The 26,495-nt window shown below is 45.2% G+C and overlaps 1 protein-coding gene across 5 annotated transcripts in view; it reads left to right on the top strand.

The window, feature by feature from the left end:
- Positions 1 to 26,495, top strand: part of Hydin (HYDIN axonemal central pair apparatus protein) — a 326,725-nt gene that overhangs the window by 259,090 nt on the left and 41,140 nt on the right. For 4 of the 5 annotated variants that reach the window (XR_007592102.1, XM_050144333.1, XM_050144331.1 and 1 more), the window contains exons 53-66: positions 2,195 to 2,393; positions 4,530 to 4,629; positions 6,367 to 6,466; positions 7,603 to 7,771; positions 8,532 to 8,767; positions 12,353 to 12,470; positions 15,844 to 16,048; positions 16,918 to 17,153; positions 18,358 to 18,509; positions 18,594 to 18,783; positions 21,039 to 21,141; positions 21,344 to 21,631; positions 22,637 to 22,779; positions 25,065 to 25,283. Coding sequence is in view for 4 of the 5 variants with exons in the window: in XM_050144333.1 (XP_050000290.1) it covers positions 2,195 to 2,393; positions 4,530 to 4,629; positions 6,367 to 6,466; positions 7,603 to 7,771; positions 8,532 to 8,767; positions 12,353 to 12,470; positions 15,844 to 16,048; positions 16,918 to 17,153; positions 18,358 to 18,509; positions 18,594 to 18,783; positions 21,039 to 21,141; positions 21,344 to 21,631; positions 22,637 to 22,779; positions 25,065 to 25,283 (2,458 nt within the window). In the remaining variant the exon portion in view is untranslated. The remainder of the gene's footprint in view (positions 1 to 2,194; positions 2,394 to 4,529; positions 4,630 to 6,366; positions 6,467 to 7,602; positions 7,772 to 8,531; positions 8,768 to 12,352; positions 12,471 to 15,843; positions 16,049 to 16,917; positions 17,154 to 18,357; positions 18,510 to 18,593; positions 18,784 to 21,038; positions 21,142 to 21,343; positions 21,632 to 22,636; positions 22,780 to 25,064; positions 25,284 to 26,495) is intronic. The other variant, XM_050144332.1, reaches the window with a different exon arrangement.

Here is a 26,495-nt window from a genome sequence, read left to right as displayed (position 1 = left end):
CCTAACATTCTGAGTTGACCCCAAGGTCCCACATAGTAGAAAAAACAGATTCCCATAAGTTGTCCTCTGACCACAATTGCATATATGCACACACACACACACACACACACACACACACACACACACAGACCTTTTTAAGTGTATCTTATTATTAAACTGGAATTGGAGATCTCAATATAGACTCCTGGTTTTAATATACAGATATGTATAGAAACATACACATATTTCCTAGCTCTGTCACCAGGAAGACCTGAAAACAGGCTTACACCAGTAGCAATGAGGACCCCATCATCCAGATCTTGGTATCTAAACATCATTCTCCAGGCAATGGTGAGGATCCTTGGTGAAAGGACTTTTCTGGTACTGATACAGGTAAAGTAGAGGAAGGAAGCTCCAGGAGAGCTGGGAATTTTCTGTTGTACCAGGAAGAACTTAAAGATTATGAACACATAACAGGAAGAACCAACTCAAAGGGCCTCCCACCATCTAAATATGAGACAATTTGAAAGTCAAAATAAAACAATGCTATAATTATAATATAATGACCTACAACAATGCTTCTCAACTTTCTTAATGTGGTGACCCTTTAATACAGTTCTCCATATTGTGGTGATCCCCAACCATAAAATTATTTTCATTCCTACTTCATAACTAATTTTGCTACTATTATGGATTGTAATATAAATAAATATCTGTATTTTCTGGTGGCCTTAGATGAGTGACCCTGTGAAAGGATTGTTTGACCCCAAAAGGGGTCACAACCCACGGGTTTAGAGCCACTGATCTATGACATATTGAATGAGAACCCATAACTCTACTGGCATAAGTATAGGAATAAACACATGAGAGAATGAAGTTCTGTTCCTGACAGCAGAATGCCAGCTAAGTATAGAAAGATTGATGGTATTAGAAAGAGACTGATGGGTACTAACACTAGCCTGTGGCTGTTTGCTTCAGAATAGGGCATCTATCCAGCTGTGCTGAAACAGCCTGGAGTCCTGGTGATTAATAGGTGGGGGCAAAGGGATCAGGAGCCCAAGGTCATCCTCTAACTAAATAGTGGATTCAAGGGTAGCCCAGGAAAATATAAAACCCTGTATCAATAAAATAAAATAAACAGGGCATATTCTCAAAGTATCTCCCTGGAAAGTACTTAATTAATTAAAAAGGGGGGGAGGTTGCATCCACAGTGGAGTGATCAGGTGAGCCTTACCTAAACAAGGCATCAAACACAGCATCACTAGGATCAGAAAAAGTAGCACTAAAGGGATCTCCTGCCCCAATGCACTGAAATGGACACAGCTTGCAACTTAGGTCTTTTCCCGCCAAAAGATCTAAGCATAAAAAAAGCATCAGACCACCCGATGTAAGCAAGAGTCAACAGATTAACTGGCCTGTGCTCTTCAAAACATCAAAGCCAAGAAAACTAAAGAAAGGTAAGTGTAAAGAAGCCTGACAATTATATAAAATACATGATTATAGGTTGATTCCTTGACTGGGAAAAATAAAAAGGGGTTGGAATAGCAATAGAAAAAAAGATAAAAGTTGAACTTGAACTATGAACCAAATAAAAAGTCTTTATGATGGTGAAAACCCTTGATTTATTAAATTTATTCATTCTTAGAAAATGTGTACCCAGTGATTTGAAGACTACCTGCAGTTTCATTTCAAATGGTTCTGGAAAATGATAGAGAAGAGAGAATATGAGGCTACAAGGAAGGCGAGATCAATTGGACGAAGAGGGATTCTTGCGATTTTTCTCTAAGTTTTAAATGGTGTTAATCTGAGATCATTTGAAATAGCTTTTTCATGAAAAAAATTAAAATCATGTAAATCTGCCCATCCCTCATGATCTAAGCAGCTTAAATTTTTAAAAAAGACAAGACGAGTTAAAGAAGATTTACACAATCACCGTTAAAAGTGAAACTGTTGGGGTCAAGAGTGGTGGTACACACCTGTAACCCCAGCAAAAGAGGCAGAGGCAAGAGGATCTCTGTGAGTTCAAGACCAGCCTGGTGTGCATAGTGAGTCCCAGCCAGGGCTGGCTGCATAATGAGACTCAGTCTCCAAAATCTAAAAAAAAGTTATTGATTCTTCTCCCTATTATATAATTTTAGTGGAGAAAAACAGAGAGAGATAAATTGACATTTGAAAAATTATTTGAACTTGATCAAATCTCTTTTGGTTTCTGCAGAAAAGAATCCAGGACAGTAGTTCTCCGCAATGTCACACCCCTATCTGTGGCCTGGCGGATCTCCAGCCTGGAGCACCTTGGCGACGATTTCACTGTGTCTGTGCTGCAGGCCAGCATCCCACCCAAGGGAGAGTTTGGGCTGCAGGTGCACTTCCAGCCCACCAAACCTGTCAACATTAAGAAGGCCATTCGGGTTGAGGTGAGAAGTGGCATCTCCACAGACTTGAATATCAAATGTGCATGCATGGGCATGTGTGTGCACACGCGCGCGCACCACAAACACACACACACACACATTCTTATTAAATACTCCCACTGACCTCGGTCTATGGTATCTTGCTCTGCACGTAGCAAGCTCAATAAAGGCAGTATCACTCAGAACTGATTTCTTACCTCCAAAAACAGAATACTCAACAGAATGTGAAATGAATGAATGAACGATGCTACGCTATCTAAGTAAACATTACTTTCCTTACTTCATAGCCCAAACCTGGTCATCCATCCTGTTTGCTTTCATTACCTTCACCTTCACCTGTTGCTCCCCGCTGGTACCTGACAGCCATCTCAATGCCCTACTCGTGCTGGTGGGGTTAATTTCAATCCAGTCCTCCCAACTATCCTCACCTGTTCTGTCTCCGAGGGGATCTCCTTCCCACCGCCATCTTGGTCTGCACTGCTGATGCCACCCTCGGTCAGGCCACCTGGACTTGGGCCTTTCCTGTATTCCCACAAGTGACAAGGATCTTTGCAAGCAGATGGGCTTGCTCACACTTCTCGGGGCATCGTGCTCTCCTCTCTCAGCAGCGAGGATCATGCCTTGGTCTCTGCTGCATCTCGCTCCACCCTCACCTTTAATCATCGACTCCCAGCATGTGGTGTAAGCTCTTTCCTGCTTGAAGCCCCTGACACCGCTACACCCCTGCTGGGGATTTTTCTCTAGGCCTTGTGGGGCGTTGGTACCTGCTTGAAGATCTGGAGACATCGCTGCCTCAAGTGGGCTTAACTTATGTCCCATTGAGGGAATCAGCTGTGTGTGTAACCATTCAGTGCCTTCCATCCTTCAGAGCCCCACTCCTTTCTCATGTCAATCCGCTTGCTGACCTTGGTATGTGAGCTCCGTCATGCAGGATCTCCCCTGATTTGTGCATCATCTTGTTTAGTCTCTGAGGACCACTGTGACAAACCACCACAAACTAGATGACTCAAAACAACAGACCATCCTCCTCCCAGTTCTGAAGACTAACTAGCAGGACTGCATTCCCTCTGAGGGCTCCAGGGGAGAACCCTCGCTTGTCCCTTCTGGTTTCGGGGGCCTACGAGTGTATGCCTTGGCTTGTGCCTGCGTCCCTCCGGCCTTTGTCTCCATCATCAGAGGGCATCCTCCTGTCTGTCTCCTATAGTCTTAGAGAGACACAGGAAGTCCACTGTACTAATGAGTTCTCCTCCCACAGATACAACCATATTGGCAAATGTGTGTCAAAAGAAAAGATAGAAATTCTGAATTGATACTTGGGCGCTGAAGAGATGTTTGGTGGTTAGGAACACATGCTGCTCTTACAGAAAAACTGAGTTCTGTCCCCAGCACTCATTTTGGGTGGTTGACAATAGCCTGTAACTCCCACTCCAGAGTCCAACACCCTCTTCTGGCCTCGGTGAACATCTGTACCCACATGAGCATACCCACACACATACACATAGTTTTAAAAATAAACTTTTTAATCTTAAATTTAGTGACAATTACAAATCTCTCCTTGCACCTAAGCACATAGAATGCAAACTGGTGGATTTGCTTTTCAACTGGAGTGTTGAGCAAGATGGCAGAGTGTTGGATCACCCCAGAAGCTCTTGCCCTGACTAAGGGGCCCTTTACCACCTCCTGGTTAGTGTCCAAGGTTGACAGTCTACTAGAGAGAATTAGATTGCTCTGCCATCTGGCACCAACTCAGTGGCTCCTGGGGGCAGGGAGGATGGATTCCCCAACAGTGACAAGAACAGAATCAGTGAGCTACTAAAGGCCACAGATCTGAAGGTGGCCATGATCACACAGCTAAAACACTGTGAATTTCCAAAACAGAAACATTAAGCATGTGTTCTGCATGAAGAATCTAGTCACTTTTCTACAGATTGAGTCACAAAGAACAGAAGAGTCGCATTTTTTTAAGTGAGCAGAGAAAGAGGACTTAAAATGTAAGGTTAGAAAATCTGACTTTGAAGTTCTCAGAACTTAGATTTCCTACCATGTCTGCTGCCGAGTTCCCTCTACATGCTATGTGTTTCAGACTCCAGACACTTTGTGGGTCTCAGAATTCACTGAAGAATTCTTTTTCCCTGGCAGGTTTTGGATGCAGACAATCTTGTCGGTGTTGTTCAGATCGAAAACATCTTGGTCTTTGCAGAATCCTATGATATTGCTTTGGACATCACCTTCCCCAAAGGTTTGCTGAGCCCTTAAAAGGGGGCTGTTTATACGTTGCCTCTGTCTGTGTAGAGAGTCCCAGGTGGAGAGACCTCAGTGTGTTGTTAGTAGGGTGGTGGGGTTGATGGGGGAGGGAACAATTATGTAATACTCTAAAGTGATGTTGGCAACGTCACTGCAAATGACAGTATCCTTGGTGGAGGATAGCGAGGGACTGTCGTCAGTATCAAACCTTCAGGGCTCTTCTCTGAGAAGCTGACAGTAAAAGCTTCTCCTCCTGCTTGCATTTTTTATTCTGTCACTACCGTAGCAAATTGCCACAGACCTCCTGACCTAAAACAATTTACACTAATTACTAATGAAACCGAGACAGGAGGTTCTTGAGTTCAAGGCCAGCCTAGGTTATCTAATGAGAAACAATGTCTCCAAAGAAGAAAAGAAAAAAGAAAAGAAAAGGAAAAAACCCACAGTGTATTATAGTCTTGAGGTCAGTTAAAAGCAGGTCTCACTGGGTCTCACTAGGTGAATATCAAGGTGATGACGGATACAGCTTTGCAGCCTCGAGAGGCTGCGCACATCCCTTGGTTTATGTCCCCTTTCTGAATCTAGAAAGCCAGCAATATCCGACCAGGCCCTTCTTTCTCATGCTGCCATCTCCCTGGTTCTTCCACTTCTGCTGTCCCCCTCTACTTTTACAGGGATCCTCGTGGTTACACTGGGCCATCAGGATAATCCCTGTCAGTCTCCACATTTAATGGCAGCCAATCACCAGCCTCAAGTCCACCTGCTGCATCAAGTCCCCTTCGTTGTGTATTCACAGGTCCCAGGGATTAGAATGGGTGTCCAGTGACATGCTGCCTGAATGCTTTCCTAGTGCCTGGGTTGTGTATCTCCCCTGAGCATCTGATTCTCCATGACACCCCCTCTCTCTGATGGGTCTCTTCCTCAGCAAGATCATTAGAGCTCCATGTTAGTCAGGTGCCATTGTCTTAACCTAGAGAGATCTTTACTGTCCATAACTCCAGGCACAGGGATTCCAGTGCCCTTTTCTGGCCTCTGATGGGTCCACCTGTATCTAGTGCACAGGTACATGTGAAATAAAGTTAAGAACACACACTACACTGGGCATTATGGTACACATCTTTAATCCCAGCACTCGAGAGGCAGAGGCAGGCAGATCTCTGTGAGTTCGAGGCCAGCCTGGTCTACAAAGTTAGATCCAGGACCCTCGGAGCTACAGAGAGAAACCCTGTCAAAATAAGAATAGTAGCAATAACAACAACAACAACATTAATAACATACACTGCTCTTCCAAAGGACCCAAGCTTGATTCCCAGTACCCACAGCAGGCAGCCTACAACTGTCTGTCGTTTCAGCTGCAGAAAGACCCCACCCACATCTCTGGCCTCTGCACTCACTTGCATATACCCACACACAGATACACATACATTCACATAATTAAAAAATAATAATAATAGATAAATAAAGTTTCAAGATAATTTAGCTAATGAAAGTCAGGAAAAGCCAGTGGCTCCTCGGGACAGAAACTCTAGGGGGCAGTGTGGATGCACTAGGAGGTTTTGATTTATCTGCCAAGACTTAGTGTTACAAAGGGTGTTCCCAGCCACAGAATTTTCAGAAAAGAAGGTCTCTAAAGTCTTCACCATGGAATGATTGTCCATGTAAACTTGATAAGGAAACCCCTGCTCTGGCTCCCTTGCCCACTCACCCCTACCTCATATCCTGGCCTCTGTAGGAGCTGAAGGAGGTCTGGATTTTGGGACTCTGAAGGTCATGGAGGAAGTCAAGCAGCCCCTTCAACTGAAGAACCGTGGGAAATACGAGATCGTGTACAGGTAACCTGAATCCCGTGGAGCATGTGCAACCGTCCACATCCACTCTTGACAAAAAGAGTATGTCTGGGAACTTTTTTTATAAAGAAATCAGAAGTGGTGCTGGAAAGATGGCTCAGTGGTTAAGAGCACTGGCTGCTCTTCGAGAGGACCCGGTTCAATTCCCAGCAACAACATGGGAGCTCACAACTGTCTGTAACTCTAAATGCAGGGAATCTGATATCCTCCCAGAAACATACATGCAAGCAAAAAAAAAAAATCAATGCACATAAAAATAGACAAATCTTTTTAAAAAGAAAGGAAGGAAGGGAGAACGGAAGGAAGGGAGGGAGGGAGGGAGGGAGGGAGGGAGGGAGGGAAATAGAAGCCAGAAGCTGGCTCAGTGAGTAAAGTGCCTGCCCTGGTGTAAGGACCTGAGTTCAAATCCCCGGTACCCACATTAAAAATCCAGGCATCTGTAGGCCTAGCATAGGAGGGAACTCTCCAGCCACCCAGTCTAGCTAACTTGGTGAGTGGTGAGTTCACTAGGAGACCCTGTCTTATAAGGTAGAGAGCAATCAAGGAACACATCTAATATTGCCTTCTAGCCTCCACACATACATGCATATCTGCATGCACACATCCGAATACACCCATGTATCACAAGCATGTGTACAAAGCCAAACAAATAAAAACCAGGGGCTAGGAGTGCAGCTCCGTTGGTAAAGTGCTTGGGTAGCCTGCGCAAGGCCTTGAGGTTGATCTCCAACAGTGTGGAAACAGGTGTAATAGCACAGACATCACAAGGTAGAGGCAGAAGAGGGCCAAGGTCATCCACCTGTCTTTGAAAAAATAAAAAGGTGGATACCAGCTCAGATATGACCCCTGATCATATCTGATCATATGACCCCTGATGTTTGTCCTCCACACCTATACACACACACACACACACACACACACACACACATATATATGTACCCTCACATGCAAGAACATACACATGTATTCATATACACATACAAAGCATAGTGGATTTTGCTTGGCATGATAGCTACAAAGGTCTAGAGACAGGCAGGCCCTCAACAGATCCGTCTGTCCTCTCTGGCTTCATGGGATCCCTGGATAGTGGTTTAAATTGATTCTTTGCTCTTATCTTCCAGCTTCTCTGTGGACTCCTTAGGGGTTTTGCCAACAAATTTAAATTCCATGATCTCAGTCCAACCCAAAAGGGGTTCGCTGACCTCAGCAGATAAGCCCACAACCGTCCAGGTGTTCTTTCGTGCCAAAAAGGAAGTGAAAATTGAGTACCAACCTGTTCTACGCTGCCAGGTGAGAGAGCACACAGAAACAGGCTGACTTGCTGTCAGGACTGTCGGCATCCTGATGAAAAGAAGGGGTGAAGGGCGGATAGCCTGGGTGACAACCAAAGACACTACACCAGAGGGCAGTCCAACTAACAGGCACAGGTAGGTCAGGACAGCAGCCTGAAGTCACCAGGAATATATATAATGTATGTAATATATTTCTTAATATTACATATTTTATATTTAAAATGTGTTTTTTATATATGGGAGCCAAACAAGCCCCCACCCCTAACTGAGGACCTATTGACGGTTGATGGCTGCTCGGGGAAGGGAAGTCAGTTGTCTTTAAGGTCTGAGTTCTAGTGGCTGGCCATGCTCCATGGATAGCCCACTCCCATATGCTTGTGAGCAGCACTAACGGAATCAAAGGGTTCTTTAAGATGGAGAGAATATGAAGTTGGGGAGTGGATATGAGAGGGTCTAGGAGGAGTTGGAGGGGGACGTGGTAGATGAATGTGGTTGAAATAAATTGTGGGCATGTAGGACATTCTCAAAAAACAGTTTTAAAAGCTTTTTAAAATTCCATGATGTTCTAAAGTAAGCTTATAATTTTATGTTAGGGAAAATTCATAACTCTCCTTGGCTGAATGTGGCCCATGGACATACCAAAGGTCAGACACACCTCAGGGAGGGCACCAGTTGTGAAAGCAGGCAAGGGGATGCTAATGGGAATTCTATTGCTGCATCACTGACTAACGTCTTCCCTAACCTTCTTCCCACTATAGATTATTGACCCCAGCCTCCCAGAAGGTGAAATTATTGCCAGCATCCCCATTAAGTTTTCTGTGAACGCAGTGTACTCCAAATTCACCATCAGCCCCTCCTCTATCATCAACTTCGGGGCTTTGATCTGTGGGACCAGGAAAAGCACCACCTTCACCATAGAAAACCAAGGCATAACAGACTTCAAATATGCCCTCTACAGGCTGACAGGGGAGAGTCCGATCCATCAAAAGAAGATGTAAGACAAGTTATTGGCTTGGCGCTTTATCCGCTACAAAGAGCTGTGACATACTTTACGTAACTCCATCCACCCATCCCCTTGTGTGAATGAAGACGCTCAGGTTTAGAACTGTCTCATGAAAAATTATGTGGAAAATCACCGATAGGAGTTGGTTCTGAACCACATTTTCTGGTCAGATTTCATGCATTTTCTAGCTGCCATCACAAAAAGGATAAGTTTTAGATGAGCAATGTCAACTCTTTGGGGTGGGTGTGATGGTGCATCCCTGTCTCCCAGCACTCAGAAAGTGGAGGCAGAAGGATGCATAGTTCTGCATCATCCTTGACTTCCTAGCAAGTTCTAGGCCCGCCTGAGCTACCTGAGACTCTTTCTCATGGATGGGGCAAAGTCTTCCATGGAAAGATACAGGATTTTATGTGTTGTCCTGGTGTTTCTGGTGTGCTAAAATACTGGTAAGCCATTGCCCTCTCCGCCATCCTGCAGGGCATTGACGGATGATTACAGACAGAAGAAAATTACACCAGAAGAAGGTTTAACTATGCCTTCACTATGGGGGGGTGGCAATGGGTACCCTGGAAATGTAGGCAAGAGAAAGCAGAATAGTGCCTTCACCCAGCAAGTGCCATTCCTGCCTTTGCCCTTTGACAACAGCTGATTGCCACAGCAACACTCTCTTCTTCAACGTGTGTCTCTTGTCAGGAAAGCAGAAAACGACAGCTCTTGGGGGCACTTGGCTCCAACTGCTTCGTTGTTTTCCTCAGAAGCAAATTTTGAAGGTAGCTTTGACCAGTTCCCACGCTGCATGGTGACTAGTTCCCACACTGCATTGACCTGGATTTTTCTTTCTTTCTTTTTTTCTACTTTCTGATGTTTTAGTAACAGACCTACTCCTCTTGCTGCTTTTGCTAGTTTTCTATTTTCTTCAGCTCTAATTTTTCTATACTGGCAAAGTGTGAACATATTAAGAAATTTGGGATTAAATTGCCTAAAATCTCTTTCTTCCGAGTTTGGTTTCAACCACCTCACAGTTTCTTTTGTTGTGATTTAGTAGTGCTTCTGGTGGCCATAATTTATATTTGATTTAAGTTATTTTTATTTGGGGGCTGGAAAGATGGCTCGGTAGTTAAGAACACTTGCTGTTCTTGCAGAAGTTTTGGGTTCAGTTCCCAGCACCCACATGATGGCTTACAACTGTGTGTAACTCCAGTTCCAGATTGAAAATCTCTCCTGGCCTCCATGAGTGCCAGGCATACACATGGTACTCACACAGACATGCAAGCAAAACACTTGTGCACATAAATATTTTTTATTGAAAAAAAATTCCTGCCTCCTCCCAGCCTCTCATTTCCCTCCCCCTCCTCCCGCCCCTCTCCCCCTCCCCCCACTCCTCTCCCCCTCCCTCTCCAGTCCGAAGAGCAGTCAGGGTTCCCTGCCCTGTGGAAAGTCCAGAGTCCTCTCCCCTCCATCCAGGTCTAGGAAGGTGAACATCCAAACTGGCTAGGCTCCCACAAAGCCAGAACATGAAGTAGGATCAAAACCCAGTGCCATTGTCCTTGGCTTCTCATCAGCCCTCATTGTTCGCCATGATCAGAGAGTCCGGTTTTATCCCATGCTTTTTCAGTCACAGTCCAGCTGGCCTTGGTGAGCTCCCAATAGATCAGCCCCACTGTCTCAGTGGATGGGTGCACCTCTCTTGGTCCTGACTTCCATGCTCAAGTTCTCCCTCCTTCTGCTCCTCATTGGGACTTTGGGATCTTAGTCCGATGCTCCAGTGTGTGTCTCTGTCTCTATCTCCATCCATTGCTAGATGAAGGTTCTATGGTGATATGCAAGATATTCATCAGTATGGCTATAGGATAGGGTCATTTCAGGTTCCCTATCCTCAGCTGCCCAAGGAACTAACTGGGGACATTGCCCTGGGCACCTGGGAGCCGCTCTAGGTTCATGTCTCTTACCAACCCTAAGGTGGTTCCCTTAATTAAGTTATGTGATTCCCTGCTCCTCTATCCAACCTTGTTTTATCCCCAATCATCCCGTTTCCCCAAGTTCCCCCCATCCTCCCCTTCTCACTTTTCTCTCCCCATCTCCCCTTACCCCCATCCCACCCCACCCCCAAGATCCCAATTTTTTGCCCAGCAATCTCGTCTATTTCCCATAGCAGGGATAATAACTATATGTTTTTCTTTGGGTTCACCTTCTTATTTAGCTTCTTTAGGATCACAGATTATAGACTCAGTGACCTTTATTTATGGCTATAAACCAATTATGAGTGAGTACATCCCATGATCCTCTTTTTGGATCTGGTTTACCTCACTCAGGATAATGTTTTCTATTTCCATCCATTTGCATGCAAAATTCGAGAAGTCATTGTTTTTTATGGCAGAGTAGTACTCTAATGTGTCCTTCAATGGAAGAATGGATGAAGCAAATAAATATTTTAAAATACTTTAATTAATTTATTTAGCATTTAGTTGTTTTCACTTTAGCTTGCATGAATTCAAAACACATGAGGGGGCTGAAGCTCAGATGTGTTTCTATCATCAAACAAGTAAATGAATACATAAGATTTTCAAAATATTTAAGATTCATCTCAAATATAGCTACACACTCTAGGTACAGTAGTCTCTGGACAAACCAACAACTGGGTCCATTGGCTTCAAGTGATGTCAAGTTACCAAAACCTATACCTAGCTATTATTTATCCTGGCATATTATTTATACATGTCATGGCTATAAACATGAAAACGTGGAGACGCAATTCATCATTTCATGTATACAATGACATCGGGTAAAGCTTTTATATATATGACTAATTTCCAAAGTAGTGCTTCTCAGTGAACTCAGCCCTTAAAACCTTGTTTCCTGTTCATGGTGCTGAGGGGTGAGCACAGGGGCAAGCACTGTACCACTGAGCTTCACCCACAGCCCACCTTTTATTTATTTCATTTTAGACAGCATCTTATGAAGTGGTTCAGGTTGACCTAGAACTTGCTTGTGGCCCAGGCAAGCTTCCAGTTTGCAAACCTCCTGCTTCAGCTTCCCAAGTAGCTGGAATTGGCGGGCCTGCACCCACCAGGCCTGCTGTTTGTCCACTTCCTTACTGTTGTATGTTTTCTTGTTGTTGTTGTTTCTGTCATTAGCTTTCCCTTGCTGTAACCAAAGAGCTCAGATAGGAAATTTACAAGAGGAATGAGTGACTTGTGCCCCTAGTTTTGGAATTGTCAACCAGAGGAAGCAAAAGAGAGGGAGAAGAAGGGGCTGGGGTCCTCCAACCCACAGAGGGAATATCGGTGAACTAAGGGCATCCCAATAGTGTCTTCCTGGGGAACCAAGCCTGAACACGTGGACTTTGCTTGAAGTATTTTTCAAAATCCTTGTGATTTGTATTCCACAAGTGTCATTACCCGTGTCACTTCCTCACAATTGTTCAGTGAGGTCAAGGTGACACGGTGCCACTCTGGTACCTTCCTGGACAAAGGAAAGCCCTCTCCTACCCCCAGAGCCAAGAAAGGTCCTCAAGCAGACAGGTAGTGTCTCCTGTCCCCATCCAAACCTGAGGCTGTACCCTTCTTCTCTGATCAGAGCAAGCCACGTCAGACACACGAGAACCCGGGAGAGTGAAAGCTTCTTCAAGTCTGGAGCTACTAAAGCAGCCAAGTTCTCGGACACTGTCCAGAAAGACATGAACATAGCCAACCAGGTGAGTGCCCTCCTTCCTCGCAGAAACACAGCAAGGACACCTTCCAGTGTGCTCTTGTCACCAAACACTTCCCTAGTATGACAGTTGTTGTCTTTTAGTTTTGTGTCTGTGTGTGGACTTGTGCACATGAGTGCAGGTGCCGACGCACTCAGAGGAGGGTGTTAGATCCCTGGAGCTACACTTGCAGGTGTGGCTTAGTTAGGGTTTCATTGCTGTGAAGAGACACCATGACCACAGCAACTCTTATAAAAGAAAACATTTAATCGTGCTTGCTTACAGTTCAGAGGTTTAGTTTATTGTCATCATGGCAGGAAGCATGGCACCACGCAGGCAGACATGGTGCTGGAGAGGTAGCTGAGAGTTCTACATCTGGATCTACAGGTTCTGCACAGGCAGCAGGAAAACAGTGAACCACTAGGCCTGGCTTGAGCTTCTGCAACCTTGAAGCCCACCCCCATGGCATGCTTCCTTCAGCAAAGCCACACCTACTCCAACACCTCCCATAATGCCACTACCTATGTGTCTTTGGGGACCATTTTTATTCAGAGCACCACAAGGCCTGACATTGATTCTGAGAACCAAACTCTGCAAGAGTAGTTCATGACCCTAAGCACCAAATCTTCTCTCCAGCCCCAGAATTTGGCTCTTCTGTGACAGGGACATAGAGTCGTATTGAAATCCTTACTTTTTGAGCTGAGGCGTGACATTTTATTTGAGTATTCTCTCCTGCTTTAAAACCTTCATTGAATCCCTGCTGCATTAAATACTTTACACATTTTTATATCAAGATTCATTTGTCACAGTCCACACAAAAACAACTGTGATAAAGATGCTAAAATATATAGCTCTTCACAGTTGATGGCTTCTGGGGGCAGGGTGAGGACTCAGTTTTCTCTAAGGACTGACCATTGGGAGTTTGACCGTGCTCCAGTGAATATATGGGCAACGCAAATTAGATGTGGTGAAGTTTTTTTTTGGGGGGGGAGGGCACAAGGGTCAGAGGATTGACCTTGGAGGAATGGTAGTAAGCAAATGTGATCAGAATACATTGTATGCAATTCCCAAATAATTAATAAAAATATTAGTTGGGGAAAAAATAAAAAAGAAAGAAAACTTTTATGCACAAGTAGGTTCAAAAACTTAAACTATATAAAAAAGATTCATTTGTCTAGAGGAAACAGACATCTAGAAAGAAGTCCTTCTCTATCCCAATAGCTTACCTGGGACTTTCTAGGGCTCAGTAGAGCTCCTAGCACATGGCAGTAGATAGGTACTGGGTTAAATTCCTAGAAACTTCCGTGCAGAGCCGTGAAGTCACACTTCACCACACTTGGGGCTCATCCTCCAGGTACCTGTATGGCTTGTGCTCATTGAAGGTGCCAGCCTATCCTGTAAGAATTTAGGGACAGTATCCTGAAGAACCCAGAAGTGGAGTCTGAGCTTTGTCAGACTGATGCATGCTCTACTGCAGTAGTACTATGGAACACATTCAAAGAGTTTTGGAGGCGGTGAAAGTGGGGTTGAGTAAGAAAAGTTTATCTCCAAGGGGAAGAGTGGCGGAATTTGGTTGAGAGTTGTCCCGCGCCAGTGCCCAGATCCTATGGATTCCAAGGATGGGCAGCAGGGGCATTGGACAAGACATTGCAGTCAGATTGCCTGCTCTCGGGCAGCTTTGTGAAACTGGACCAGAGCGGGGACAAGCCTGAGAACCAGGAGCTGTCTGTGGTAAACTGCGCCGAGGTCATTCCCTGAGGTGGGGAGCACTGTGCATTGGTCAGCCTAGGGTAGGATTACGAGCACCTCCCAGCATCATGCGCTGGCGTCACACCTGGCAGCGGTATCCTAGCACCTTCACCAGCTCCTGCTGAAGTTCCTAGATCTATCAGGACTCCAGCTGCCAGAGTATGGATTCAGCGAGATGGGACACTCACAGCCCAGGTCATACCAAGCATCCCTCACACAGCAAAGAGGCAACAGCTGACATCCAGGGCCTTATCCTCTAGGACCCAAGAAGCTGCCCCAGGCAGTGGAGTCTTGCATGTGGATGGCCACTTCACACTGCAGTCCCAAACTCATTCTGCTCTGGGTTTCAGACCCCTGAAGACACTTGGGTCTCTGAGCTAAAGTACCACAGAACATCTCTAAATGCGAGGACGGAGACTAGGCTAGCTAAGACAGTCTTTCTCTCTCATGGGACATTGTACTCCAAGTACTTGCTACAGTTATCTTGAGAACCACAAGCGGGAGGTGAAGGGCTGGGGTCTGCAGGGACATGAGAGGGCTTCTCTCATAATGACATTCTCCTTAGCACTAATTCTGTACTATATGCTATAGTGTGTGCTCACGGGTATTTTCTCCTTTAACCCTCCAACAATCCATCATGCCAAACACATTTAGAGATCAACTGAGACTCAGAGATGCCATTTTCCCAGCGTCAAACAATATATATTGGGAATTGCGTTCAAATCCCAGATTGTCCATCTTAGAGCTGCTGTTCTACTGCTATGAAGAGACACCATGACCAAGGCATCTTATAAAAGAAAGCGTTTAATTGAGAGGGTTGCTTGCAGTTTCAGAGGGTTAGTCCATGATGATCATGACAGGAAACACATTGGCGGATAGGCAGGCATGGGTCACTGGAGCAGGAGCTGAGAGCTTACATCCTAATCCACAGGCCAGAGGCAAAGAATCAGACTGGGCCTGGCATGGGCTTTTCTTTTAATAATTTATTTATTTTTATTTTATGTGCCCTTGTATTTTGCCCGCATATATGTCTGTGTGAGGGTGTTAGATCTTAGAGTTACAGACAGTTGTTAGCTGCCGTATGGGTACTAGGAATTGAACCAGGGTCTTGGGGAAGAGCAGTCAGTGCTCTTAACTGCTGAGCCATGTCTCCAGCCCTGGCATGGTCTTTTGAAATCATAAAGCCTACCCCCAGTGCACACCTCCTCCAATAAGGCCACACCTCCTAATCCTTCCCCAAAACTGTTCTACCAACTGGGGACCAAGCATTCCTTCAAATACATGGGCCCGTGGGGGCCGTTCTCATTCAAACCCACAGTATCCTATTCCAAACCCATTGTCTCAACTGCTGGTCCATTCTGCACCCCACCTGACCCACACGGCTTTGAGATTCCCCCATCTAGATAAGTATTGTATAATGTACACATTATCTGTTTCCTTGAGACTGCTCAGAAGGAAGCCCTGAAAACCCATGCCTCGTGAAAAAACCACGAGGACCCAGGGCCTCTGCCCCTGCAGGCAGAGAGGCCCCACTGTTTCCCGTTTCATTATCTCGGCTCTTTGGGAAGTCTCAGGCTCTGTTACTCACTCTGCTTCCTTCCACCCGGCCCTGCCCATCTTTGTTCTGCAGGCCCGCTTCTCCCATGGCATGTTCACTGTATACCCAGGATTTGGCTCTATCCCTTCTGGAGGACAGCAGATCATCACCGTGGAGTGTGTGGCTGACCCTGTGGGGAGGTGTGAAGAGTTTCTGGCCATTGATATCTCTGACCGAGACCCTAGAGAAAATCCTGCCGGCATTCCTTACACCCTCCTTGCTGAAGCATGCCTGCCAGGTACTGCAACTCGGATTGGAAAACACTCCTAAAAGACTGGCACTTGCCAGCCCCTCCTCCTCCTCCAGGAAAGACCCTCTAAAGATGTCCCACAGACAAGGCTAAACTGTTTTCTATGAAAACTTAGACCCTCTTCCGGGGTCTTCAGCCATATTTGTTGTTAGAGCCTTGGCATGTATAGAAGAGGATCTGCTTCTCCAGACGCTTAACCTTTGGGGGTCTGTTACTGGGTTCCCAGATGAGTGGTGCTCTGAGAAACGAGCTGGCACGGGATGTGCCACCCTCAGGCAATTCCTTGTGGACAGCACATTCACAGAGCAATGCGTAGTAACTGAACATGCAAGAGCCCAGGGAAAGCTTTGGCTCTAAGCTCCCCAGAGCCTCAAACCAAAGTATACCAACTCTCTCCTCCCTCTTAAAAGTCCATCCAAGACCTTGGTTCTCACCATTGCTTGCCAATAGAAGAAAAAGGCTAATTGAGATGTGTCAATCAGAAATGAGGAGGCCAACAGACTTTGTCCCGTCACCTCCCAGTGTGTGGTATATTTGAAATGCAAGGGATAGAACCTAAGGCCTTCTGTATGCTAGGCGAGTAATCTGTCATTAAGCTGTAACCCTAGCCTGTGATTCTCCTTTGTCAGAATCCGAATATCCTGAGCACAATCCACAGAATCCACGTAGTAGAAAAGAATAGACTCCTGATAGTTGTCCTATGAGCTTCACAAAGGAGATACGTTCACTCACGTTCGTTGGGGGGGAGGGGAATAAATGTAATATTTTAAAGTTTTTAATCCAGATTAGTATGCCAGGGAGCAGAAGGCCAGGATTCTGGCAGCCAGCCGGTCTCACGTTCCTCCTCCATTCCCTAGCCTTTGTGACTGACAACAGCGTCTTGATATTTGAGGAACACCAGATCTGCACCAGCTCCAACCTGTACCACATCCTCCAGACCATACAGAGTGGCGGGTTGTATGTGGAGGATGAAAACAAGTTCATCTTCTGCAATGTGCTGGTGGGTTATCAGGCCAAGGCTCGCTTCAAGATCAGCAATGTGGGAAAGATCGCTTGCGACATCAACATCATAGTCAAGCCCGTCTCCAACAAGGTAGGAGGTGCCCTGTGGCCTGGCCCTCTTTGATTGGCATAAAGCCACTAAAGGAACCCTGGGAAGGCCCTGCTCTGGAGCGCCTGCACCTAGATAGAAACCATGAGGCTTTCAAGTCCTGTTAGAAGTTCTGCGAGGTCACAAGACCACTTCCCTTAGGCCAGGGACTATATATGTATGTGTGTGTCCTGTGCATACCTTTGTACTAAATTGGTACATACTAATGGGCAACTCATGTGTCTGCCCAGTTGAACTCACTGTGTAACTGATAGGTACAAGCACTGGAAGAGAAACCAAAGATGGCCACCAACTTCAGGCAGGTGAGCCTCCAATCTCCCATTCTTCTGGTCAGGGAGACTTGGAGCTTTGGAGGTCTGGAGTGTCAGGCTACAGGTGTCGGGTGGAATAGAGAATGTGAACTGAGGCCCTCCTGTGTGGCAGGCGTTCTGCTAGCTGATTGCCTATTTATTGCTTTCTTTCAGGTCTACATCTCTTTCAGACTTGGTTGTTATTCCTATTTTACAGCTAGGGGAACTAAGTAAGGCTCAGAAAAGCTCAGTTCTTTCTCTATTCCATGCCGTGGGACTATATAGCTAGGATTCATATTAAATAATGAACCCCACTTCAGAGTCTGCTAAGCTTAAAACCATTCTCTCTCTCTCTCTCTCTCTCTCTCTCTCTCTCTCTCTCTCTCTGTAGAAAAAAAACTCAAAGATAGCACAAGAAAGGACTGAATCAACAGGTTGCTTTATCCCAAATTTTCAGTGTATGCTTCAAATACTTCTTAGCTTTATCAGAACAATGTGTCATTTGGGCCTGTGGCTCTCATGCCCCAGACCTCACACTGTTCATGGCTGATGCGGGTGGAGGAGGTCCCCAAGGTTGTCCTCAGCCAAAAGCTGTGTGCATTTCTGGAAGACTGTCACCTGAGAGAGTTAGGAGACCATGTAATCCCTCATCACCACCTTGAGACACTGGCAACAGCCAGTCTTTGTTCCCTAATGATACTGTAGAGCACCGAAGACTTGCTCATCCTCATTCTGCATGAAAAGTACAAAAAGCTGGGAAACCTGACTTCCAAAGGGACAAGTTTTATGATAGTGGACTTGGACATCTCCTCCTCTCCAGTTTGAGATGTAAAGGGAATCCCTTTGAAAAAGCATGCAAAGCAGCTAAGGCCATCTGGTGCTGCTCCGCTTCACAGGCAGCCGCCCGCATCACTGACATCTTCGATGTGGAACCCAACAAGATGTGTATTGGGAGTCGCTCACATGCCTTCGTCACAGTGCTGTTCACACCACAGACCATGCAGACCTACCAGTGCATCTTCGAGGCTACTCTGGATGGCTTGCCCAGGTACCAGCTAGCCCCTCTGCCGTGGCTTTGTAATAAAGTGTTGCTGCCAGGTTGGTCTCAGCCCGCCTTGCTCTTCCCCTGCAGCAACCTGGCCAGGAGCCGAGGTCTGGTGTTTGATATCGTTGGCGAGGGGACCCTCCCTCGAGTGACTGTCATCCGACCGACTCTATATAACCAACATGGAAACCCCTTGCTCCTGTTTAAGAGGCTTCTGCTGGGCCATTCAGAGAAACTGCCTCTCATCCTTAAGAACAATGGCACCATCCCTGCCCAGGTAACAGCTGAGGGTGACACATGGGGTGACATGTTAGCCAGACCATGTTGCTTTATCTTTTCTTGCAGCTTCTTAAGCTTCAGGCCCATGGCAGGAAAGAACCATATGGCAGCCCCACCCTACATGATTCTCATGGCGGGGACTTTATAAATGCTCTACAGCAGTGGTTCTCACCGGTCCTGATGCTGCGACCCTTTAATACAGTTCCTCTTGTTGTGGTGACCCCAACCACAAATTTTCTTTTTTTAAGATTTATGTACTAATATAAATGAGTGTGCTGTCTTTCTATACATAAACAGGACAGAAGAGGGCATCAGATTCCACTGGAGATGGTTCTCAGCCACCCTGTGGTTGCCAGGAATTGAACTCAGGACCTTTGGAAGAGCAGCCAGTGCTCTTAACCACTGAGCCATCTCTCCAGCTCCATAACATTATTTCCATTGATACTTCATAACTGTAATTTTGCAGCTGTTATGAATCATAATGAATATTTCTGGTGGTCTTAAGCAACCCCTGTGAAAGGGTTGTTTGACCTCCAAAGAGGCCACGACCCACAGGTTGAAAAAAAAATGCTATTCTACAGTCTTATTCACTGAAGTCCTGCCACCCACTAAGTTTTCTTTTAATTTTTCTTAGATTTTTTTTGTATATTCAGCTCATATATAAGCTTAAGAATCATTTTGTAATGTTCCTTTAAAAAAATCTCCTTGGGAGGAGCTGCAGAGATGACTTAATGGTTAAGAGCACTGGACCTACATTTGGTTCCCAGCACCCTCTTCTGAACGCCACAGGCACCAAGCACACATATGGTGTGCAGACATACATATAGTCCAAACATCCACATACATATAATAAAATACATCCAAAAAAGTTCTATTTCATGAGAATCAAGATGGAAATCTTTGGATTATCTGGGAGAATTCCTGGTTTTAGAGTTAACTGTCCACCGGGGCAACATTTAGGATTCCTGTCCATTTGTTAGACCTTGATCTCCGTATTTCTAAAATGTAAGTTCCTCCATGTGGTTTCTCCTTTCTACATTCATTCATTATGTTGTGCACACATGAGAATGGGGAGCCAGAGGATAACCGCAGGCGTCAGGCCTCTCCTTCCACTCTGCGGGCCCTGGGATCTGATTCTGGTTGTCAGACTCAACAGCAAGCGTTTTTTATCCACTGAGCCTTCTCAGTGCCCCCCATTTTGTTTCTTATTAGGTTTATTTATAAATATATAATCTCTTGTTGCAGTGCAGTGGCTCTGTTTCTTCCTCCTTTAGGCCACTTTAATTTTTATAGTCAGTATGGCTGCCTTCTAAAAAAAAATAAAAGTCAGATTTCTTACACCTAAAATCAATGCCTGGCTTCAGCCCTGCCTGCTTTCCAATGGACCAGAAACCACTTGTTTTCCTGAAGTTGGTCAGATGTCCACCTTAGTTTTCCTACGATCTTGCTAGTATGTTTACCATGGTGCTAGAAAATGCATAGTACCTAGGAGATTCTAGCTTCTAGGAAATCATAGTTATATAATACTTTATAGAATTATGGGTATTCATTTCCATTTCATTAGTTTGGAAGATATCTTCAGCCGTCTGTCTGTGTAACAGACACATTGGCAATCCACTTTGGCACTGTGTAGTATGGAAGGTCACCTATGACCTCTGGGCCTCCAGTTCCTACTCAGATGCTAAAGGATGACCCTGACTGAATACCCACTTTTCCTATCCAGGTCTAATGTTTATTACATAGATCTCTTAAGACTCTCAAAACCATGAATGCTGGAGCTAGGGATGTGGTTCAATAGGAAAAGCTTTTAATGTACACATATAAAGAACAGGCTACAGATCCCCAGAACCCACATCAAAACAGGACAAGGAGTGGCAGTCACCTGTAATCCCAACACTCAAGAGGCAGAGCCTGAAGATCCCCGGGACAGACTGACTAGCTAGACTCGCCTGACTCAGTGAGCTCTGGGTTCAGCAAGAAACCCTGCTTATATACAAAGAGGAAAACAATTGAGGAAGTCACACTGTCAACTTCAGGCCTCCATACACATGCACATCCACACACACATGTGCACCTACACACACATGTCATTCACACATATGCATGCAATGAAAGAGAAAATAAAAAGTGAATACTACATACAATGACTTCGGAGGTTCTTGCCCCAAAATACAGCACAGTATCACAACCCAGACTCAGAATTCACGAGCAGCCTGTAAGCCCAACCACTCAACCCGGCTTTCCTCCTGCCAGCTCCATGTGGACCTGCGAGACCAACTAGGAGTCTTCTCTCTCAAAGGAAGACCCACCACCTCCTACATCTACATCATAGAGGAAAACATACCGAATGAAAAAGGCAAGTAGTGGGTGCCTCAGAAGGGTGATGGCTCTCAGAAGCTGGTTTGCCAGGGCCTCTCAGGACCAGGTCACAGCTGGTGCTCGGTCACATCACCAGTAGCCCAGTGCCCTAAAAGGGGATGCTTTCCTTCTAGCCAAAGTCTTCCTGGAGATGCATCCTAAACTGCTTCCGAATGGTAACTTCTGTCTTCTGTTTACAGTTAAAAAAGCCCACACAGCCTCCCTGGTTGTTTCTCCTGGAGACACGGCTGAATTCGATGTCTTTTTCCACTCCAAGAAGATTGGGAGAATGACAGGCACCATCCACCTGTCGGTGATCAACAACCAGTATGAGGAGACCATGATTCACCTGGTGGGAGAAAGCTACGAGGATGACATCACCTTGGACAACATCCATGGGCTGACGGGGTCCGCTATCCTGGAGGGCCCGGATATGTCTGAGGTCATAGAGATCGCTGAGGAAAGTGCCATGGAGGACTTGGTGGCAGGTGGGAGACGCAGAAGTGAGGTCTTGGGGTGGGAATTCTGAAGCTGAGTTTACAATTCACTTTAAAGGAGTCAGCCATTCTGTCAAATGCTTTTTGGTAATGATTGTGATTTGAACCCCGTGCAGAGTCCGTCCCTAAGTGGAAGGTTCAGTGCTTTAGAGACCACATGTCTTAAGCTTTAACACGCACGTGATCACCCAGGAATCAGATTCAAAAGTGGATGATGACCCTGAAGGGCAGGGCAGGTCTGTTAAGATCCTGGGAGACGTGACATTGTCGGCTGCTGGCCTGCTCATCAAGCAGCCCACAGGAGCTTATCATAGTCCTGGAATGTACATCCTGGGGGTGAAATCAGCACTCTTTCTGGAACTGGTGTTAACCTCCTGTTTGAGGCTGTGCAGTGGCATTGCTCTAGTCAGGGTCAAACAGAAGCTGGCAGTAATCCAGGTCTAGAAATCAGATTCCATACCTTTATGGGATTCTCAGGCTTAGCAATAGAGGTATTCCAGAGAAAACTAAGTTCCAGATAAACAATCAATAGCTTTTAGTATATATATATATATATATATATATATGTCCCTAAAGTATTGCATAGGACATGTTTATCATAAAGAATTACTCATTGTTTATCTCTAATTCAAATTTAATTGAGAATCCTATATTTTATCTAACAATCTAATATTTCATTGTATTTTCCCACCAAACAAATGACATTAGGATCTTTATTTTCTCTTAAACAAATAGAAGAGCCAAGGTAGGTGGATAGGTAGAACGGATGGATGGATGGATGGATGGATGGATGGATGGATGGATGGATGGATGGTTAAATTGATCAATCCCTGGGAGGCAGGTCTTTCTACCCAGGGATCCAAAGGTTTTCATGTATAACCATCCAAAGAGGAAAGGGTAACTGTGACTGAGTCTCTATCCAGATAGGCCTCCCTTACAAAGCAAGTTCTTCAAGGCGACAGGGAGGACTCACCAGCCTTCTGCTCTGCCCCCTAGCTGCCCTGTTGGATCACATCCAGTTCGGGTACTGCCACATTGGGAGCAGCTACAACGTGAGCTTCACCATCACCAACCACAGCCAAGGGAATGTGGTTCGCTTCGAGTGGCCCCTTTTAGCTACGCTGTCTTTCTTCCCACAGGTAAGCAGAAGTCACTCACTGGGTTCCAGACTCCCTCTGGCCTAAGCCAACCCCCGTCTGATGGTCACCCCATCCCTGTGGGTACATGGAATGGGACACATGCATCTTGAACTAAGAAACTGCACTCAGACCCAGTGCTTGAGGACACTGCTCAGGGCCCCATGGTCTAAGAGGAGATTAACAAATCCCGCTGTGGGGAAGAACTTAAGGAAATCTCTGGAGGCCTGGATAAATGACTACCGGCCCTAGTTTCCTATTCCAGAGTGTAGCCCTGTGTCCCTCTGAGTATGGCCTTCAGAAGTGGCCTCAGCAAGACAAGAATGCTGCCTCATATCTGCAAATCCTAACACATAGGAAGCTCAGGCAGAAATACTCCAAGTTCAAGACCAATCTGAGCTACATAGTGAGTTCCAAGCCAGCCTAGGCTCCTGATAGATTCCAACACAATCTCAGCCCAAATCCACCCCTACAGAAAACTAATCACACACTGTATCCCTTATCCAGTACCAAGGCCTTGCCAAATTCATGCAGTCTTTCTTATCCACATTTGGCCTATGAGGATGCAGAGAGCGCATAATGGATGTAATAATCTAAGTTGCCAAGGACAGAGCTAGGCCTCCAGCAGCTCCCTTACACTGTGCACTCCTGTATGTGCACAGAGCACCCAAGCATATAGCTTAAGCAATCCAAAGCTTAATCAGTCTTTGCGGTCCGGAGGCAGGAGAGAGAATGTCTTCCCTGTCAGAGGACTGTCATGTGTATGGTATGCATGTAGGTGGTGTTGGTTTGTATGTCTTTATCTACGATAAATCACAAATCTATTTATTCTACCAAATGGGATCTCCTTCACATCCAGTATATTTGAGCAACTTAAAGCGTTTTCATGCCAGGGCTCCTTCATACTCTTAAACATTATTAAGAACTCTCAAAGAAGTTTTATCCATGTGAATTATAATAATTGATAGTTAAGCTATTAGAAATTAAAACTAGGAATGTTTTCTTTTTATTATTTGTATTGTATGAGTATTTTGCCTGGATCTATGTCTATGCACCATGTGTGTGCCTGGTACCCACAGAGACCAGAAAAGGACATCAGATCTCCTGGAACTAGAGTTACAGACAGTTGTAAGCTATCATATGCATGTTTAGAACAAACCTGGGTCCTCTAGAAAAAACAACCAGTGCTCTTAACCACTGACCCATCTCTCTAGTTCCCAAAATTAAGAATATTTTAAACATACTTGTTTGAAAGTGCAATAGATCAACTATATTTTAATTCAAATACCATATTTTTATAAAAATAGCTATATTTTCAAATATGTGTGTGATAAGGGCAGAATCCTTCCACCGTTCTTGTTAAGATAGGCTCTTCTATGTTGCCCAGGCTAGCCTTGAGCTTCTTACTCTCCTGTCTTGGGCTCCTGGATATCTGTGTTATGAGCGGGCACTACCACACCCAGCCATTTTACATACTTATAAATGTCTTTAATATCTGGCTTAGTAAGAGTCATATGGGCTCTGCTCTCTCCACTTCAGTCTGACTATGCATCGTCATCTTTAACTTCTAGTAAGTTCCACTGCACTCGTTTGCACTCATGAGCAAAGGAGGGGCAAAGAATCCAGCAGCATCTCAGCATTATAATGAAAGTTGTGTTCTACAGTACCCTGGAGAGATTTTGGGGACACAGGGCTCGTTAGATCACTTTCTAGAAACTAGTTTACTGTATTGAACCAGCTATTTGTATGAATCATAATGAGTATCAGGTGGCTGAGGGCGGCATTTGGAGTCCTAGGGCTTGAGTTCAAACCCAGATCGCTAGTGTCAAAGACCTTAAGCAGTTTTCAGGTTTTGTCATCTGTGAAGTGGGAGTGGTAGCTCTGGAGCTCTCAGAGGGTGTCCTGGGGATTGGAAAAACTGCTCAGGAGTTTAGAATAGTACTTGAGGCAAGTAAGAGATTGGTAACTATTAATATTGCTCTTCTAATGATGTGTGTGCCTGTTTGTTTTGAGAGATGGTCTATTCTGTAGCCCAGACTTGCCTGAAACATATTCTGTAGTCTAAGCTGGCCTCGGACTCATGGCAAACGTAACTCACCCTCCCAAGTGCCAGGATTCATAGCACGAGCCACTGTGCCTCACTTTGTGATGACGTTTTAAAGAATCTCTTGTATGTGTTTAAGTCGATCTCCTATATAGGCCTAGATCATGTATTTCGAGTCACCATCAGGCACCAAAGAACCTTAGGATTGAATTCCCCAAAATATAAATACCAGACTTTTCCCTAGGTAGGCCATCTCCACCCTGGCTGCTCCAAGGACGTGGTGGTGACCCTGAAGTCAGATGTGCCCATCAGCCTGAAGAAGATGACTGTCAAGTGCACGCTTTCCAAGATCGTGTTTCAGCTCCCTGCAGACCAGGTCCCTGACTGGGATGACCGCATGCGCACAGTCAAGTGGGTGGATGCGCCCCGAAACACACCAGGGAACTTGACCACAAAACGAAAAGTGAGTATCCAGAGCACATGAAATACAGACCGAGCCCAGTCCACCATGCTTGGGTGCCTGCTGCTCTCAATTTGAGTGTCTCGTTGTGGAAAAGAAAAAGGTTTGCATCTGACTTTAGTTCCAAAAGCAGCAAACTAAGTTTCCATACCCATCGCCCTCACGAACAACACACATAGTCTTAGTTGACAGACCAGCTGCAGTCTTGATAATGGCTTCAGCAAATTCTTTCTCCTTTTTCTTCAGAAAAGCCGTCGCTAGTCATCCTTTCCTGTTTCCATCAGGTGTCTGGACTTAGAGTAGTTAGAACTCATCTTTGGCCCACACATGCCCCTTGCATTTATTCTTTGCCATTTTCTTTTGAATTCTATGGTAAACTAACCCATACCCATCAAGGGAACTAGGCCCTGAATACCTGTGTGATTCTGGTCATTCCATCACTTTGTCTCCCTCCTAGAGGTAATCCCTATCCACGTCACTCCCTCGATGGATGGCTTGTTGACCTGAGCATTCTATAATTGCAACACAGCTCAGCCACTAGCTCGGTCTTCTTATTAATTAACTCTTACATCTTAAATTAACCCATTCCTGTTTTATATTTTACCACAAGGCTCATGGTTTACCAGTAAGGTTCGGGGCATCTGTTTCTCTCTCTACATCTCTGTTCAGATTTCCCACCTGGCTCTATTCTGCTCTGTCATAGGCCCAAAGAAGATTCTTTATTAGCCAATGGTAATAAAATATCTTTACAGCATACAAAGGGGAATTCCACATCAGTTATTGTATGTGATCATGGTTACATGTGGCTATTGTGAATCCACTTCAGTACTGTATACATTCCAGTCTTTTTATCTTTTTCCCTGAAAGTTGAAATTTCAAATTTTTCTCTTACGGGCAGTATTTCTGTGCATGTTGGCATCTATGTTTACATTCCTACAAGTGGCGTCACTAAGTCAGGGGATATGTGAGTGCTCAGCCTTTCCAAACTCACTATACCAGTTTTCACTCTTACAGAAAAGGAGTTTTGTGAGCCACCTCCTTTCCAGCATTGGACTTTGTTAGACTTTTGGGAAGTTGGTTGATTGGTTTGGTTGTTAGTTGGTTGGTTGTTGCTTGGTTGGTTGGTTGGTTGGATGTTGGTCTATTAGATGATCAGTTGATTGGTTATTGGTGCTTTGTTGACTGGTTGGTTGGTTTGTTAGTTTATGGGATATT

The sequence above is a fragment of the Alexandromys fortis genome, unplaced genomic scaffold (genome assembly GCF_014885135.2).
Source record: "Alexandromys fortis isolate MF-2015 unplaced genomic scaffold, M_Fortis_MF-2015_v1.1 scaffold_1, whole genome shotgun sequence".
Taxonomy (NCBI): Eukaryota; Metazoa; Chordata; class Mammalia; order Rodentia; family Cricetidae; genus Alexandromys; species Alexandromys fortis.
The sequence above is the reverse complement of the archived record's forward strand: the minus strand, read 5'-3'. Positions and strand labels throughout refer to the sequence as shown.